Genomic DNA, 17,819 nt, shown 5'->3' with positions numbered 1-17,819 from the left:
TGTCTCTCTCTCTGGGGTGTTTCAGGGTCAGACTGAGGTCTCCAGTCCTCAGCAGGTCTCCAGTCATCTCTGTTCGTCCTCTGTAAACCAGGTCCTGTCCTTTAGGACCGTTCTCATACACATGGACCTTCCTGTAGTTTCTGTCCGTCCACTCCACTCTGACGTCTTCAGACAGAACAGCTGTGGTCTCGAAGGGCAGCTGGACAGACTCCGCCCCCTTCTTCACCTCCACCTGTTGGCCTGAGAGACAACAAACCACATGATGATGTCATCAGACAGCAGCAGCAGCATGCAGGTTTCAATCTCTAACCTGAATCTACTGATTTCAACTGTTTCATCTTTGACAAAAAACAAAACCAGAGACAAACAAACAACTCTGACCTTTGACCTTGAGAGTCACTTCTGTCTCTCTCAGTAAGTCTCCGTCCTTGTTGTAGACTCTGCAGGTGTATCCTCCTCCATCTCTCCCTGTGGGGTGTTTCAGGGTCAGACTGAGGTCTCCAGTCCTCAGCAGGTCTGCATTCATCTCTGTTCGTCCTCTGTAAACCTGGTGCTGTTCTTTAGGACCGTTCTCATACACATGGACCTTCCTGTTGTCTCTGTCCGTCCACTCCACTCTGACGTCTTCAGACAGACCAGCTGTGATCTTGAAGGGCAGCTGGACAGACTCCGCCCCCTCCTCCACCTCCACTTCCACCTGTTGGACTGAGAGACAACAAACCACATGATGATGTCATCAGGCAGCAGCAGCAGGTTTTAATCTCTGACCTGAATCTACTGATTTCAACTGTTTTATCTTTGACAAAAAGCAAAACCAGAGACAAACAAACAACTCTGACCTTTGATCTTGAGAGTCACTACTGTCCTTCTCAGTAAGTCTCCGTCCTTGTTGTAGACTCTGCAGGTATATTCTCCTCCGTCTCTCTCTGTGGGATGTTTCAGGGTCAGACTGAGGTCTCCAGTCCTCAGAAGGTCTTCATTCATCTCTGCTCGTCCTCTGTAAACCAGGTCCTGTCCTTTAGGACCGCTCTCATACACATGGACCTTGCTGTTGTCTCCATCCGTCCACTCCACTCTGACGTCTTCAGACAGACCAGCTGTGGTCTTGAAGGGCAGCTGGACAGACTCCGCCCCCTCCTCCACCTTCACCTCCACCTGTTGGACTGAGAGACAACAGGTGGATGTCATCAGGCAGCAGCAGCAGGTTTTAATCTCTTTACTGAAGCATCACAGAGCTGTAGAGAAACCTGAAGGACAGAACCAGACCAGAGGGACAGTGGACACATGGAGGAAGTCAAACCAGATGTTGAAGGTGTTGGACATGATCAGAGTTTAGTTTTGTCTCCTCTCAGTCTTTTCTCTGTCATGTTGACATGTGGATGAAAACTGTCCACTGAAGAGAAGAAGACTTCTCCTGTGTCCGTCCTCAGTGTCTCACACTCATGTCCAACCTCAGAACAAAACACTGACACACAAACATCCATCACATCAAAGTGTCTCAGTCTGTGAATCTGTCAACGCTGCTTTGGATCAATAAAGTTGATCCTGTCAAAGTAAAAGTCTGGGACGGTGCTGATGATATTGATCAGTACTGATCACTATTGTTCAGGATCAGTGTTTGGTTTGGTCAGGACACAGAGGACGTCACAGCAGAGACAGCTGGACAGGAAGTCCTCACTCATTTTACCCAGAGTTCAACTCTACAGGAAACAGGAAGTTAAAATAAACAATGGATGACTGTGTGCAGCTGTTCCTGGTGTCTGTCCTCTCAACAAATAATGGAAGATTTTCACAATAAAAGATCTGTAGTGTCACACACACACACAAAAAACATCCTACCTTTTTCAAAGCACAAGATGACAACAAGAACAACAGCCAGTAGAACCATGAGACCAAGGAAAATGATGACTTCAGCATCGACAGAGAACATTTCTGTGGATGAGATGAACATAAACAACAACATGACCTTTACGTGACCTCTGTGAACCTGGTCCAATTCCAACCAGATCTGACTCAGACCTGTATCTACAGCTCTGACCTTTGACCTCTGACCTGTATCCTGTACTGTAGGTGTTGGTGTGTGTTTAGTGTTGCCACCCGTCCTGTTTTTCCCGGAATTGTTCTCTTTTTTCATCAGCTGTCGCGGGGAAAAATAAATCTCGCCCTGGACACAGTTTGTCCCATTTTATGGGGAAAATATAAAAAACTTAATTTGGTTTATAGCATGTCACCATGAAACTCCTCCAAAGCAGAGAGAACATAGTATAGTATATCTATAGAACACATTCTATCCATTGCTGTTCTACGCTCTTGCACGGACGCATTGGACTAGTGCTGCGGATTTCTCATTCACCACCTGTTTGATTGATAATGAACGGACAACATGAAAAAAAAACTCTACTCGTATCACACTGGGCTGATTTTATATTATTATTGCCTATTATTATTATTATTATTATTACAACAAAGCCTATCAACTTGTCCAATCAGACTACGTAAGGAGGTTAGCAACTGAGGAGTGACTAAGCTCCTCAGTGGTAGGCTAACGTAATGTGCAGCTGGTCTCTCAATGAACTGGTCTGAATGTTAGCACAGTGTTTTTATTATTAGATTATTTTTAGGTTATTATGTGCAGATGCATTTTAATTTGATGTACATGCGTTTAACCATGGTAAATCACTCTTAATAATTATTGTGAGGAATCATTAAAGGGACATTATGTAACTTCTCCTGTTATCTATTCACGAAAATCGATTATTTCATTCAAAAGTCTGTTTTTCATTCATCAACAATTACCCCCATCAACAAACTGAAGTGTTCCTTTCAGCTCTGAATTTGCCGTTCATATCATTCATATCTACATGGAGCGGGTAAGCTCGGTGGTGGCTGACATGTTGTGTCGCCATGTTTTTACGTTCAGTGGCAGCGTGACGGTAGGAAACCACGGAAACTCACCGGAGACACCGGAGCTGTCGGTTCAGGTCGAGGTGGCGTCTGTGAAAAGTCACCGCGGTAACGCAGTGAGGAGGAATGGAGCGTTACACTGATGCTGCATTCACCTGCAGTCGGGCAGACGGCCGTCGGTAACAAACCGGATGTCATTTTAGTCACAGAAGTCGAGAGAAAGCCGGTAAAAAGTGGGTCAGGTAAACAATACGACATCGCCATGACAACATATCGTCACATGTATTGTTTTGCCTCGTGCTGACGGGCCACTTGTTTACATAGAGGCTTGTTTATGCCGTTACATGTTGCAGCTGTTGTCCGTCTGCGGTCTGCCCAATTTCACGTGAATGCAGCATGAAAAATACGAGTGAGTCTCTTGCGATATACAACCGCAACGCTAGATGGGAGTAATTCCTACACAATATACCTTTGACATGTGCATATGTAACAGCCTCTGCACATAGGATATATGCCTATGCCTATTTCAAGCAGATTTGAATTGTGTTAAAGGGATAATTCACCCAAAATTGAAATTTCACTCATTATCTACTAACTCTCATGTCGACTAAGGGCTGGGAGAAGTTTCAGAGTCCTCCGTGGCTTCTCTGAGTTACAGGGGGTCTCGGCGTAGCAGTGCATGTCCATATAATGGTTGCAAATGGATACCAACTGTCTTCGTAACAAAAAGACACACCAAAAAATATCCAAATACCTCCATGCTGCTCGTATGTAATGTCCGTCTTGTATTGAAGCCCCGAAATGTGAAATTGTCCCCCAAAAAATTAAATGAATCTATATTTCAAGCTTGTTTTGTAACGGAAGCTCCTCTTCCCAGTTCGTCCAAATTTGACGAGTAGATAATGAGTGAAATTTCAATTTTGGGTGAACTATCCCTTTAATACAACAAAATGAAAAAAAAAAAAAGTAATGTAGAATGTAAATACTGTACATTTACAAAATTGGAATACCCCCCCCCCCTCCAAACATTTGGTTGAGTGTCCCTTTTTTTCACAGGGTGGCAACCCTATGTCTGTTGCTGACCTTTGACCTTCAGCTGTATGTCTCTCACTGTTCGTTCATTTCCAAACGCTGAGATGATGCAGGTGTAGTTTCCGCTGTCAGAGAGGCTGAGATCACTCAGAGTGAGACTGAGGTCTCCAGTGGTCAGAGCCTCAGTCTTCATGGACGTTCTGCTGCGGTAAACCTGGTTCTGGTCTGTGAGGTCGTCACCCAGCTGGTTTCTCTGGTGGACGGTTGGAGGACGGAGGTCGTGGCGGCTCCACATCACTGTGGGGTTTCTGGGTAAAGGAGAGTCCTCACAGGGCAGCAGGACAGACCACTCACTGTAGACCTCCACAGTGTCTCCATGCCAGGACACTGAGGACAGAGACAGGAACATGGATCAGTGACGTCCTCACGTCCACAGAGTTAAGCAGAGACACAGATGGGATTTATTATAAACTGTGGTTATTGGCAGGAACATCAGCTGATAGTCTAATGTCTGTGAAGCCAATGCAAAAGTGCCTTAAACCTGTTTTCTCTTAAATGACCATTAGGGGGAGACTCCTTTGGTGCTATAATGGAGTCAGTTAGTATAGAAGTCTATTAGAAAATCACTCTAACAAATGTTTCCTGATCAGTTCATGGTCTTAGTTTCTTGTTTGAAGTTCTTCTCAATACAACATAATGTTCATTTTTTAAAATTTTGCTCCCATTTAAAACAAACAGATGACAGTGAGAAACTTGTCAATTCTTTCATATCGGCTGATTAATCAGCTGTCGGCTTTTTCCTGCTCCAAACTATCGTTACTACATCAGCCTTTAAAAATCCACTATTGTTCAACCTTCAATGTAAAGTGCACAAGACGTCCTGGACCGAGACCACGAGGACGTCAGTCCAGGACGGAGCAGCTGAGGAGGAGGAGGAAGTGAGGAGCTGCAGCCAATCAGAGTGAAAGAGCAGCTGGAGGTGGAAACCATAGATATATATACTGACTAGATGCCGCGTTCCCAGGCAACTCTATTGAGTGGAATGCGTCAACGCGGCCGCCATCTTGGTCCGGGGGAAGCCGTGTCTACTTACTGCACTAGTCAACAGAGGCAGACGTCTATCAACCATTAAAATCGCCATAACTCACTGAATATTCAACCGATTTTCAAGCTGTTTGGTTTATTATAAATGTCAGACATCTATTTATGATACAACAACAACAAAAAAAATTTGAAAAATTTTTATAATTTTTTTTTTTAATGTATTAAACATACACTTAGATACTCAGACACACACCCACATGCATAAATACACTGAAATTTGTTCTACAGGGTCTGACCTGGTCTGACTGCTTGTCAGACGTATATTATGTCTATGGTCAGAACCCCGGACCAAGATGGTGGCGCTATTGACGTATGCTGAGAAGCAGAACGCGGCATCTAGTCAGTATATACTATATCTATCGGTGGAAACCAGAGGAGAAGATGAACCAGGAGGAGCTTCCTCTCTCTGAAGAAGGTCAGTGTGCTGATGAGCAGAGTCTCTGCTGACACCTGGTGGGTTCACACAGGAGTCTGGTCCTCCACCTGCAGCTTTACTACTGCTCCATCACTGTGGTCTCCACCACAGGAGCCAGACCAGACACTGGAGAAGCACAACAACGATCCTGCACAGAACTGAAGTCGCCTCCACATCAGTGAAGGGAGAGAGGGACGGACGGACACAAACACACCTTCCATGTTCTTAATCCCTTTGTAAAGAGCGACACTTAAAACAACAACAGCAGCAGCAGACAAGAGAACCAGGAGAACCAGGAGAACCAGGAGAACCACGACCCAGCCTTGATGACGTCCTGTAGTCGACACAATCAACAACAACATGATAAACATTAAAGGTACAATATGTAAGAATGTGGCCAAAATTGTTGCTGCAGTCAAATTCAAAACACAGCAGCGCGTTGTCCCCCCTCCCCTACCCACCAGACTCCAGGTTGCCAGACAGCGACGCGCTAACCTGCTCTGCTCACTCAGTCAGTCTCAAAGTCTCAAAGCAGAGTAAAAAGCTAAATATTCATCAACAACCTCACTGTTTTATTGCTCTGACTCACAGTAACTACGAGCGGAGTTCACGTCACTCGGGTGATCTGCAAGTTATCGTTACATTACTGCTCCGACGCTGTGTGTCTGTGTGTGCAGCGCTGACATAGACACACACACAAACACACACACACACTGTAAATCCGCATCTACAGGAGCCTTAGTGCATGTTAGGCAATAAAAGTCCAGCCCTGAAGCTAAGAGAGTGTTGGTCCTTCTTGCAAATAAACAACACAACGCAGACAACTATTACACTCACAACAGCAAGCTGTGTATTGAACGGCAGAGAGACAAGCCGCTTATTTCTACCGTGTGATATCAAGGAAATATGACCATAATAACCGATAATAGAAAACAATCTTTTTTTCACTATCTCATTTTATCTCCCAGCCGTAGTTGCAGCTCAGTGGAAGCTAACTGGCAACCCGGAGGCTGAATTGCCACTGAGGCTGTGACTGGGAGAAAGCGCTGGATGGCGACACATGCCAACCATAGAAATTCAAAACATAAACATGATTTGCGGTCTGCAAAAAAAAAATTTGAATGCGAATATCTTGGCTGTAGGATTGTTGTTGGTGAGTTCAGTATGTTATATGAACATAATTCCTGTGTCTCTGTTACATATTAGGACGATTTTACAGCCAGTTGCTTTAGATTTCTTACATATTGTACCTTTAATAAACAATAAAACAACATTTTTGATTTATTCACAGGTGAGTTCAATTCTGTTCTGACCTCTGACCTCTGACCTGTGACTCACAAACACACAAACCTCCTCTGTTCTTCATTTCTTTATATATTCTGAGACCAACAAAAACACCACTGCCCAGGAGAGTCAGGATAAACAGCAGACCCAGTAGACCAAGGGCCCAGACAAAAGCAGGTTCTGTATCTGTCACAAACAACATGAGATCAGAGGTTAGTGTTGTTGTCAGTCGACAGTGAAGTGACTTGAATGATCCAGAACAAACAGAGACTCAAAGCCTTGGTCATGTGTCTCATCACAGCAGCGCGCACGCGCACACACACACACACACACACTACATACCCCCTGGTTTCTCAAGCACTTCATAATGAAAGGCAAAGAAAACAGCAGCAACAGCTGCAAACAGGAGAACCATGGCAACCATGGCAAGCAACTTCCAAACTGGAAGACGTTCTGTAGACGACACAAACAAATATTAATAAACAATAAAACAATATTTCTGGTCGATTCACAGCAGAGTTGAACTCTGACCTCAGTCTACAGCTGTGACACACACACACACACACACCCTACCTTCTTCGTCCCTCTTCCATTTGTACACTTCATAAATCAGCAGAGCAGCATAAACCAGTGAGAACAGGAGACAACAGACACCAAAGAAAACGAGGTCCTGGTCCACAGGACGTTCTGTAGTCGACACAAACAACAACATGAGATTAAAATATCACTATAAACAATAATGTGAAACATTAAAACACATTTCTGATGAGTCCATGTCCTCTGACCTTTGACCTGCAGTGTAACTTGACTCTGCCTCTCCTCTTGCCCGCTCTCTCTGAGGATGCAGGTGTAGTTGCCACTGTCTCTGGTGGTGGGTCTCCTCAGAGTGAGGCTGAGGTCTCCGGTCCTCAGAGCGTCAGTCCTCATGGACGTCCGTCCTCTGTAGTCCTGGTTCTGGTCTCTGAGTTCGTCTCCGTCCGGCTGACGCTGGTGGACGGTTGAAGGACGGAGGTCGGAGCGGCTCCACACCACTGAAGGCTCTTTCAGGTAAAACGTAGAAAATTCACAGGGCAGCAGGACAGACTCCACCCCCTCATATGTCTCCATAGCTGAGGCATGCTGGGAAACTGAGGACACAGACAGAGGTGAGCCAGAAACCAGAGGATAATCAGGGCCTGTCCCATTTCTCCACACTTGGCTCAGTGCGCTTGGTTACGCACACATTTTGGTGACGTTTTGCTGGCGGAACGTATATTTGCATATAGTGTGCAAGCATGTACTAAGTGGCCAAGCGTGTGGAGGGATATTTAAAAGCAATCGGGACACACTTGACAAGTGCAGCCTGTGCCATTGCGCACACTAGCACAACTACGACACACAACAACAGTTTTAATCAACAGTAGACCTACTGCTGGATCACAGTCTCATCTACTCCAAAAGTGTCTCTATGCGCAAGATTCAGATCATAAATGTGTAAGCCCAACTCTGTAGGTAAATAAAACAAACAAGAAAAATGAAAACATAAACATTTTAAACATAAAATAAAAACATGAACAGAGCATAATGAATATAAAATATGACATTAAAAAGTCATAATTATGAGATAGAAAGTTAATTTCATTTTATTGAGATTACGTAATTCAATCGCATTTCCTGAACGTGACTTGTGGCTCCCGGTGACGGCGGACTTCACCGTGGTGCATTGTGGGATTTATACTTGGCCAAATACCGCTCGGATGCGGTCTTACCTTAAGTGTGGGTAAAGTGCAAATCAAGCGCATTGCACTTTCGGTCGTTGGAGAAATGGGACACACTTGCGCACTGACACTAAACCCATGAACGCGCACGCCAAGTGCCCAAGTGTGTAAGTGTGATCGAGTGTGCATATTGGGACAGGCCCTCAGACTCTGATGAAGAGTGTTTGACCTGGAGCTTCAGTGAAACAGTCTCACCAACACAGACTCACACATAGCCGTGCAGTACAGGGGGAAAGGTTAGGACAATTCCGAGGGCCCCTGACTGACAGCAGCCCCAAAATCCCTTGCAGTAAAACACACCGTTGCTAGGGACACTGCTCTGATCAGAGGATCACAGAGGAGGCGAACTACGCAGGATATTTACATTATGTTTCATCTTGTCACACCAACTGCCCCCTAGTCTCTCTCTGTGCTTGATTTTCAGATTAGGAGCTCCTGTGCTGCTCCACAGCTGCCATCCATCAAGCCACCAGCCTCCTACTTAACCGGTGCTTCTCAGGGTGTTCACACATGTTTAGTGCGCACCCAGTGCGCACCAAATGTTAAAATGATACATTGTTTCATTTTTTCAGTTAGTGCGGTTGCTTTCACACCTGCTTTTTGTCACTCGGGACCAAACTTGGAGAGCGTCATGTCTCCATGACTACCGGTTGAAATCTGGAAGCGCTGATAGGCCTATTTCACGACTTCCGGGTTTAGGTACTTCCGGTTTCCGTTACAGGGTAAAACTACTTCCGGTCGCGGAAGCACAATGGCTGAATCCAAAAATAAAAGCTTCTGCTGCGTAATATAATACATCCATGTGCGTACCTCAGTGTACAAATTCTAGACAAAAACAGCCGTACTTGCATTTCCACGAGTTTCCGAAAGAAAGACCTGAGAAAGAAGTGGGTTTTGGCTGCTGCTAAAAACAAACAAACAGCATAGACCAGCAGCATTTCCATGCTGGTTTTTCTAGCAGGGTAGGCTATACGAAGAGATGATGGAAAAGACTTTGTTTAGCTTGCTTTTGAACGGCAAAATATTAAAACTAAACCGTACAATGGTTTACAACCGTTACTGCATTACTGTATATCAATGTCAGTTCTCCAACAAAATCTTCTTGCTTCAAGGTTTTATTTGTCACTGTCCAAATGGAAGATTAGCGGCTAATCATTAGCCTACTGTAATAATGCCATACATAAAACATATTAAGCAGCAATATGTATTTAATCATCAAAGATGTTCACTCAAACCCACATTATTTGAAACAACCTTCAAACCACACACAGCCAGTACCACTACTGTGAGAGTGGGGCGCGGTTGTGACGTCAGAGAGAGGCGACAGTGTTATTGTCTCAGAGTTCACGGGTGTGAAAGGTAAATAAACGGAGTGTGTTGCTCAGCTCCAAAGAGTATTATGTTCGTGAGTTTTTGTCAGCAGAAAAGAGTGACTTTAGAAGCCCCATACACTTCGGAACGCTACATTGGTGGCAGCGGTAATTGGAGTGAGTCCTGGCTTTTGGAGCAATTTCTCTTTCGGCAATTACTGAACTTTTTTCAGTCGGCCCTGTTAGCGGCGGCTAGCGGTACTCGTGTGGATGCTTTGGAGCGGCATGTTCGGAGGAGTGAAGCGCGACGGCTGAAGGATGCTGGTCGAGGTTTAAAGAGACTGTGGCACGAGTTTCCCCGACTGACCTTCGTTGATGGACTGTTGTGCAGGGTTGTGTGGCTGTCTGAGGGGGGGCAAACAACACAAGTGGTGGTCCCTGCTGTCTTGGTCCCCGAGGTCCTCAGACACCTGCATGGCACACCTTTGACGGCTCACCTTGCATATGAACGGGTCTTGGCACGTGCCCGGGGTGTTTGTTATTGGCCCACTATGTATGGTGATGTTAAAGCTTGGTGTGATCAGTGTTACGCCTGTCAAAGGAGGAAGTCCCCTGTTCCTCGACATCATGCCCCTATGAGGACTTCACAGGCAGAGAGACCTTTCCAACGTGTCGCAGCCGACATACTGGAGTTGCCGGTCACTTCCAAGGGCAACCGGTATGTTTTGGTTGTTGAGGACTATTTCACTAAGTTTGTTAACCTGTATGCCATCGCTGATCAAAAAGCCACCACGGTGGCTGAGTGTCTCTTTCAGAACTACATTTTGGAACATGGTGTGATGGAAACGCTGCACACAGATATGGGGAGGCAGTTTGAATCAGAGATGGTGAAACATTTGTGCAGGCTGCTGGGGGTAAAGAAAACTCATACCACTCCATACAATCCAAAGTCTGACGGGATGGTAGAAAGGTTTAATAGAACACTTATTGACCAGTTAGCTAAAACACTCTTGTCATGTGAGGGAGAGTGGGACTCTTTCTTGTTGCAGGTTGCCTTTGCATACAACACCAGTGTACACTCCAGCACCGGGTTCACGCCTTACTTCCTCACACACGGCAGGGAGGCCCGGACGCCGGTGGATGTGGTGCTGGGCCCGCTGATGCAAGGCAGGCCGGTAGATGGGTCCCCGGAGGACTTTGCTAGTTCTCTCCTCAGGCGCTTGGACACCGCTTTTGATCAGACAAAGGAAAACAACATTGTGGCAAGCAGAAGGCAAAAGACTTTCTATGATGCCAGGTTGAGGCACGAACCATACGAGGTTGGGGACCTTGTGTGGTTGAATGACCCCACAGAGAGTCGCCGTAAACTGGCTCCCCACTGGAAGGGACCTTACTTGGTGCAACGGCGAATGGACAGGGATGATGAGGTTGGAGTCACCTATCAGATTAGTAGCCCATTCGGGGAGGAGCCCCCGCTGCAGACCGTCCACTATGACAGGCTGCGGCGCTACAATCTGCCGGTTGCTTTTCCCTTGGAGGGCCCGTCTAGAAACCTCCTCTCCCCTTCCCCACCCACTGTTCTGCAGGAGGAAGCTGCCACGCCTGGTAGCCCTGCAGGCGCATCCCTCTTTGATGAAGTCATGGACTGTGGTCGTGGCACTGGCGTAGGTGCTGGTGGTTGCCCTGACCAGGCAGTTGCCCCGCCGAGGTTCTCTCGTGATGACGTTTGTGTCGGAGGCAACCGTGCTTGAGCACACTTGGGTTCGAGGTAGTGTGAGTGCGGGCCAGCGGGGGACAGGGGAGGGGGGGCATTCGGGCTTCAGCACGGCACGGATCAACTGGCCCTAGTGTGAGTGCGCCCTAAGTGAAGCAAATGTTGTCTTTTCCCTTTATGTTCTTCTCAGAGTACACCAGAATACATTTTACATATTACATTTTTCTAAAGTGGGTGATGCCCCCAGACCCACCCCCACAGAGGTCCTTTACTCCTGAATTTTTCAGTTATGAAATAGTGAATTGCATACTGCAGACTGTGGCATGTACAACTCACTAGTGGCAATATATTGTACTGGTGGTATTGGACCACAAGAAGCAAGGCATTTGCAAGCCTTCAAAGCTGGAGCTATGAAAAGCTTTTAATAGGTCAGTTAGGTCCTACAGATGTTGTGATAACAGCTGTGCAGGGGGGCCCAATGTTATTTTTGTCGGCGCCCCTGCTCGTACACCACAGACCTGAGGAACCAATCCTGTCCACCTGACAGCTTGTCAGCAAGAATTACAGAGTTAGCATTAGCGCAACAACTGACACAATATAACTGACATGGTGTCATGGTGATAATAATAACCTATCCTCAACATGGCGCTCACAACCAGAGTCTGTGTGTAGTTCATGGAGTTAATTAATGTTAGTTAATGGAGTTAGATGGAAGTTTTTCTCACCGTACAGCAACGTCACAAACACCACAAACCACAAACCACTTCTCTAAAAACAACAGTCCCACTAAAGCCATTTCCTCCTAACATTTATAACCGTACTGAAATCGAGTCTGCAGCGACAAATGTTTACTTTCAATTTCCACAGGATGTGAAGACAGACCAACGCCCAGCAACTAATTTATTTCCTGTTGGTTCAATTAAATACTATCATCAGACACATTCCTGTCATAAAGTCTAAATAATCTCCACCTATAAATATAAATTCAGTGAGAAAAATGCTTTAACTAAATTTGTTTTGTGAAACATAATACAATATACACTGTAGTATGGCAGCTGATGCCAATTGCACTGTGGACTATGATTGTTTTATATGTGTGATGTGTGAATGAGATGACTGCTGCTTTTTTTTATTAATTCATTCTATTTATGTATATACATTGTGTTTATGCACCACTAGGAGTAGCATCTCCAATCTCGTTGTATCTGATACAGTGACAATAAAGTTTCTATTCTATTCTATATATACAAAGAAAAGAAAAATTGAAAATACAACAAAACATTAAATCAACATTGAACTCTAATGACACAAAGACTCACAAAGCTGTTGATACTCTATGTACCTGTATGCATTTTTACTGATTTAAGCAACCAAACTTAAAGCAGAAGTAAGTGGTCCGGTTGTTTTCGCTAATGCTGCGTTCCAGGCAGGCTTTTGAAATCGTAAATTACAGCTTCAAGTCACAACTTACGACTTTGTAGCCTTCCAGGCAACCCACTCGTGTTTTTCCGACCTGTTTTACCGGTGAAAGTCACTATAACGGCCACTCGTAACCAGTGTTGTGGGTAACGCGTTACACAACACGCGTTACAAAGTAACGCGTTAGAGTACTTTAATTACTTTTTTCAAGTAACGTGTAACGTAACGCGTTAGTTTCGTGAGTTGAGCAATCAGTAACTTAGTTATTTTTTTTTAAAAGTAATCCGTTACTTTTCGCCGGATAAGGAAATGAAAATCCCGACTGCAGCCTGCTTTTTGTCAGACAGACTACTGTGCAACCTGCGGATGTGTCAGCCGAGGCGCAGCGCTGTGATGCGTCTGTGTCCTGCTGACCTACGTTGCCTGTGTGTGTGCGTTTCAATTCGCCGGCGAAAAGGACAAGAACATAACGGTAAAAACACTCTGCGTTGGTGATAAGCTTCTATCGACCGCAAAAAAAATCCACATCCAATTTAAGGGCCCATTTACATGAATCAGCTCCACGTACGGAGCTGCTTCTCCAGCAGCAACAAGCAGCCCGGGCCGGCTCTCAGTGCTTGCTGCTTTCAGCAGCTCCCTCTTGGCGAGCGGCAGCTCAGTTCTCCCCCGGTCCAGCCTGGATCTCTACTCCATAGCTGCCGTAGCAGCAGTGTGATACCAGTACATTTAACCGCATTTTTAAAAAACTTTTATTACACACAAGGCAGGACGTTCACGTCTCGCCAGCCTCCCTCCTCTCCACACGTGAGTCCTCCATTCAAACTGACAGACAGATCGAGCAGTGAAGCCGCTGAGAGGGATTCACGGCAACTCCTGAATTTTGATCAGTTCTGCGATCAAAAAAAAAAAAAAAACACGCTATGTTGCATATTTCTGACTGTCTTTCCTGTTATTGTTATCCTGTAGAGTTAATTTGGTTGGATGACTATTCGTCAGGACTCAGTGCATTTAAAAGAGGCTGTGTGTCTGTCTGTTAAGTTGCAGCATGTGCGAGGCGCTGCAAAAGGCTTTTAATTTTTGGTAACGCATGAGTACTCTAACGCGTTACTTTTCATAGGTAACGCAGTAACGTAACTGATTACTTTTAACTGATGGTAACGTTGTAACTTAATTAACTACTTTCAAAAGTAACTATACCCAACACTGCTCGTAACTTCCGACCGGTGAACTCGTACCAGATCGAACTGGTACGACTTCACGGTCGGAAAAATACGAGTTTCCTTGAACGCACCATAACAGTCCTCGTCTCTACGTCTCCACATTCACGGCGTCCCTTGGCTGCACACACAGCCCTGCATGCCGTTCTCTCTCCTCATTGGATAAAAACTGTAGGATACGATAAATGTTTTCTCCTCGACTCAGAGCAGAGCAGAGGGACTGACAGACCCGTGTTTCGGTCCAAACACTCTATGTAAGTGATTGCTGTCGGAAGATATAACTATTTAAGACTTATATTAACACAAATATATTGCTTACTTCTGCTTTAACACTTCTCTCAAGTGCACACAAATTAAGTTTGGTTCACACAACCAGAGTCTGTATGTAGTTCATTTATGAAAGTTTTTCTCACCGTAGAGCACTGTCACAAAAACCACAAATGTCTTCATCTTCTCTAAAAACCACAGTCCAGTTAAAGCCGCTTCTTCCTGGAGTGACGGACTGAACCAGACTGAACCCAGACTCTGTGCTGATAAGTAAACGTTTGTTGCTGCAAAGTGAAGATAAGACAGACCAACTCCCACTGAGGTCAGCTGACAGAGAAGACTGGTACTGTACTAATTCATGTACTGTTGGGTCAACGAAATACTATCATCAAGTCCTGGTCATCAAGTCGAAGCATTCCACATCCGCCAACAGGAAGGGCAGGACAATTCCCGGTGCCTTGGACTCTAAGTGGCCTGCCTGTCAAAAATAAAATTAAAAAAGATAATAATAATAATTCTATTCTATAAATATCACAGTGCACTACATTGGTGTAGCTGATTGGCCTGCCTGGCACTGGGACCCATCCACAGAGAAAAGGTGACTGGTCAAAATGTCAGTTAAAGACGAGCAGCAGAGAGCCGGACTCACAGAGGAGGAGCAATGGATCTGAAAAAAGTAGAAGAGGAGGAGCAGGGAGGGAACGTCTAAAAGTAAAGGAGGCAGTGGATGAGGCATTTGTTATGAACTGGTGGATATTTTCAAAGCCGATGCTGATGCTGATGAGGAGTTAGGGTGGATTTAAAATTTGTCAGTGTGCTTATCTGGTTTGCTGTATATGATGTGATGTGCAGTTTTAATATGTCTGTGTGTGTGTGTGCCGGCATGTGTTTTGGATATAAGTAGGAGTGGCCTGGGTGACCGTATGACTCCTGACTTTGTGTCCCAGTCCGACCCTTTCCAAATTAATTTGTTGCATAATATACAGTGTTGTTTGTGTGTGTGCTGTGAACTGTTTCTAAGGAAGGATAAATCAGTTTATTTCCCTACTGTTGAAACCGAGAGGACTGAAATGTTGAAATAAGATCAACGTGAAAGAAAAACAGACAGAATTACTATTATATTATATTATATTATTATTAACAATTAAAATGAAGGTATGATGGAAGTCAAACTACAATGAAGCTGCCCGTGACATGTTGCTGTATTTCTACTTTCCTCTGCTGAAAGAGATCAAACAGGAGGCAGTGAAGCTTCGTCCCTCCTCAGGTCGACACCTAGGACCAGCTCTGATGCTGAAGCTCAGAGAGAAACCTTCAGGAGGTAATTGGACGTCCCCACCACACGCCTGGGACCAGTTTCACGGAGACACATGTGACTAAGTCTTAGATACAACAGTTAAACTTCACACACACTCCAGAGTCCAGTTTTTGACTACCCTGTTGCCACACTTTGGAAGTTAAATGTGGATTGTTCTGGTAGTTTGAATGATCATTTTCAGTGTTTCCCTATTTGGGAGGCACCATCTAGTGGTCGGAGTTATAACAGGATAGGAACAACAGGAAAAGAGTGGTGACTTGCTTCAGACCGCCCTAGGAACCCACTAATCTCACATATAAAACGACAGAGTGAACTGTAGTGATACAGTTGAGTGATTTCCCTCATCAACAGAGAATCATTAATGACACTGAACTGTATATTTGATGTCTCATTGGCTCTTTAGGAGCAGAACAGCAGGTCCGCTCTGACCAATCAGAGGCGATCTGGCAATAGTAAGTCCCGCCTTCCTGTTGCTATGTAACCGCGGAGCGTGTGTGAGCCTCTTCGAGCCCGGGGGAGAAAGAGAGATGCTGCATCAGAGAAAACTTAAACAGAGACGGTAAACAGTTAAAAAGTCGCTGAAACCCGACAAGATTAATGTCTAAACAATATTTTGTTGAATTCTGCTCTGAATTTATCCAGATGGCAGTAAAATGCTGTCTAGAAAACGTTTGTTAGCAATCGCTAGCCAGCTGCTTCAGCTAGTTACTGTTAGCAAAGACGGTTTATAAACCAAGACCTTTCATGACGAGTCAGCTTCCTGTATGCATGTCACGTGGGCTTCTGCACGGCCACGCCCCTTTAGAGAGACCAGAGGCAGTTTGGAGTGTATTGATTCCTATGGGACAATTTAATGTGAACACCGAGAAAATCCACTTTGTTCAAGACCTGTCTCTGTCTCTACGACACACTCTCGCGAGATTTGGCACAGATCTCCTAGGCAACGTCAAACAAACGGCCGCGAACTCCCGTGAAAATGATTTAAATTATTTTTGGCATGCTAAATATTACTGTTAGTAGTGTAAATATTTAATGTTATCATAAGAAAATATAAATATCTCACTTTCATCTACCTAAAAATTGTATAAATCCACACACACGTTCACAGACGAGGTGGGGTGACGGTTGGCCACGCCCATTTAGAGAGACAGGAAGTGTATACCATTTCATATCATTGGAGCAGCCGCTCATGGAGTATCTTTCCATTTATTGAATATCTTTGCTGTTAGCTTCCATGTGGCAGCTATCTTTCATGTGTGTGTGTTTCTCTGCTGTGCTGCTGGGGAGAGCAAGGTAGTTCATTTCATTCATTCATTCATTTTTATATGTGCAGCTCTTTGGGCTAAATGTTGAAAAATCATTACTTAGCTTTGTGTTTAATTCTCATGTGGTGGAAATGGAATGAATGAGTATTAAGTAGTCATTTTGTGGAAACATTCATTACAATTTGAACTCATGTAGCCTACATGTTATGTTGCTGAATTTACTGTGCAACGGAGCTGATAAGACAGAGTATAAAGCAAATTAACTATTGTTTGTTTGTTTCATGGTCAATGCAGTTCATAATAATGCTAATAGAACAGGTAGATTTGTGATAGTGATGCTATTCCTCTGACAGGTTTTTTTTGTTCCTTTCTTCTGTCTATTTCCTTGTCATGGTCCCTGGGATTTGAATGTTCAGTGATGCTGATGGCGAGGCTTAACACCTGGAGCTAAAGAGAAAGACAGAATCACAAGAAGATGTCCTGACTGTTGAACTCATCCCTCTCCCTCTGCCCTGGGTGTTGTGGTAGGCCAGTTGCTGCAAACACTCACACTCAGCCACTGTTTATTTAGTTGACAAAGACTGTGATGAAAAATATTCATCAACAAACCCTTTTTCCTGTACAAAAACTAAATAAAAAGTCAGCTATGATGAATATGAATATCACTATCATTAAAGGGATAGTTCACCCAAAATTAAAATTTCATTCATTATCTACTCACCCTCATGTTGACTAAGAGCTGTGAGAATTTTCAGAGTCCTCCGTGCCTTCTCTGAGTTACGGGGGGGTCCGCGCAGCAGTATTTGTCCATAT

The 17,819-nt window shown here is 44.7% G+C and overlaps 1 protein-coding gene across 1 annotated transcript in view; it reads right to left on the bottom strand.

Moving 5' to 3' along the window:
* LOC146968871 (uncharacterized) overlaps positions 1–17,819 on the bottom strand; it is a 216,141-nt gene that overhangs the window by 107,528 nt on the left and 90,794 nt on the right. The window contains exon 12 of the mRNA XM_085759323.1: positions 382–685. Within this exon, the coding sequence (XP_085615449.1) occupies positions 382–685 (304 nt within the window). The remainder of the gene's footprint in view (positions 1–381; positions 686–17,819) is intronic.

Source organism: Trachurus japonicus, chromosome 18, assembly GCF_045865225.1.
Source record: "Trachurus japonicus isolate A0001 chromosome 18, Traja_1.0".
NCBI classification, from domain to species: Eukaryota; Metazoa; Chordata; class Actinopteri; order Carangiformes; family Carangidae; genus Trachurus; species Trachurus japonicus.
The sequence above is the reverse complement of the archived record's forward strand: the minus strand, read 5'-3'. Positions and strand labels throughout refer to the sequence as shown.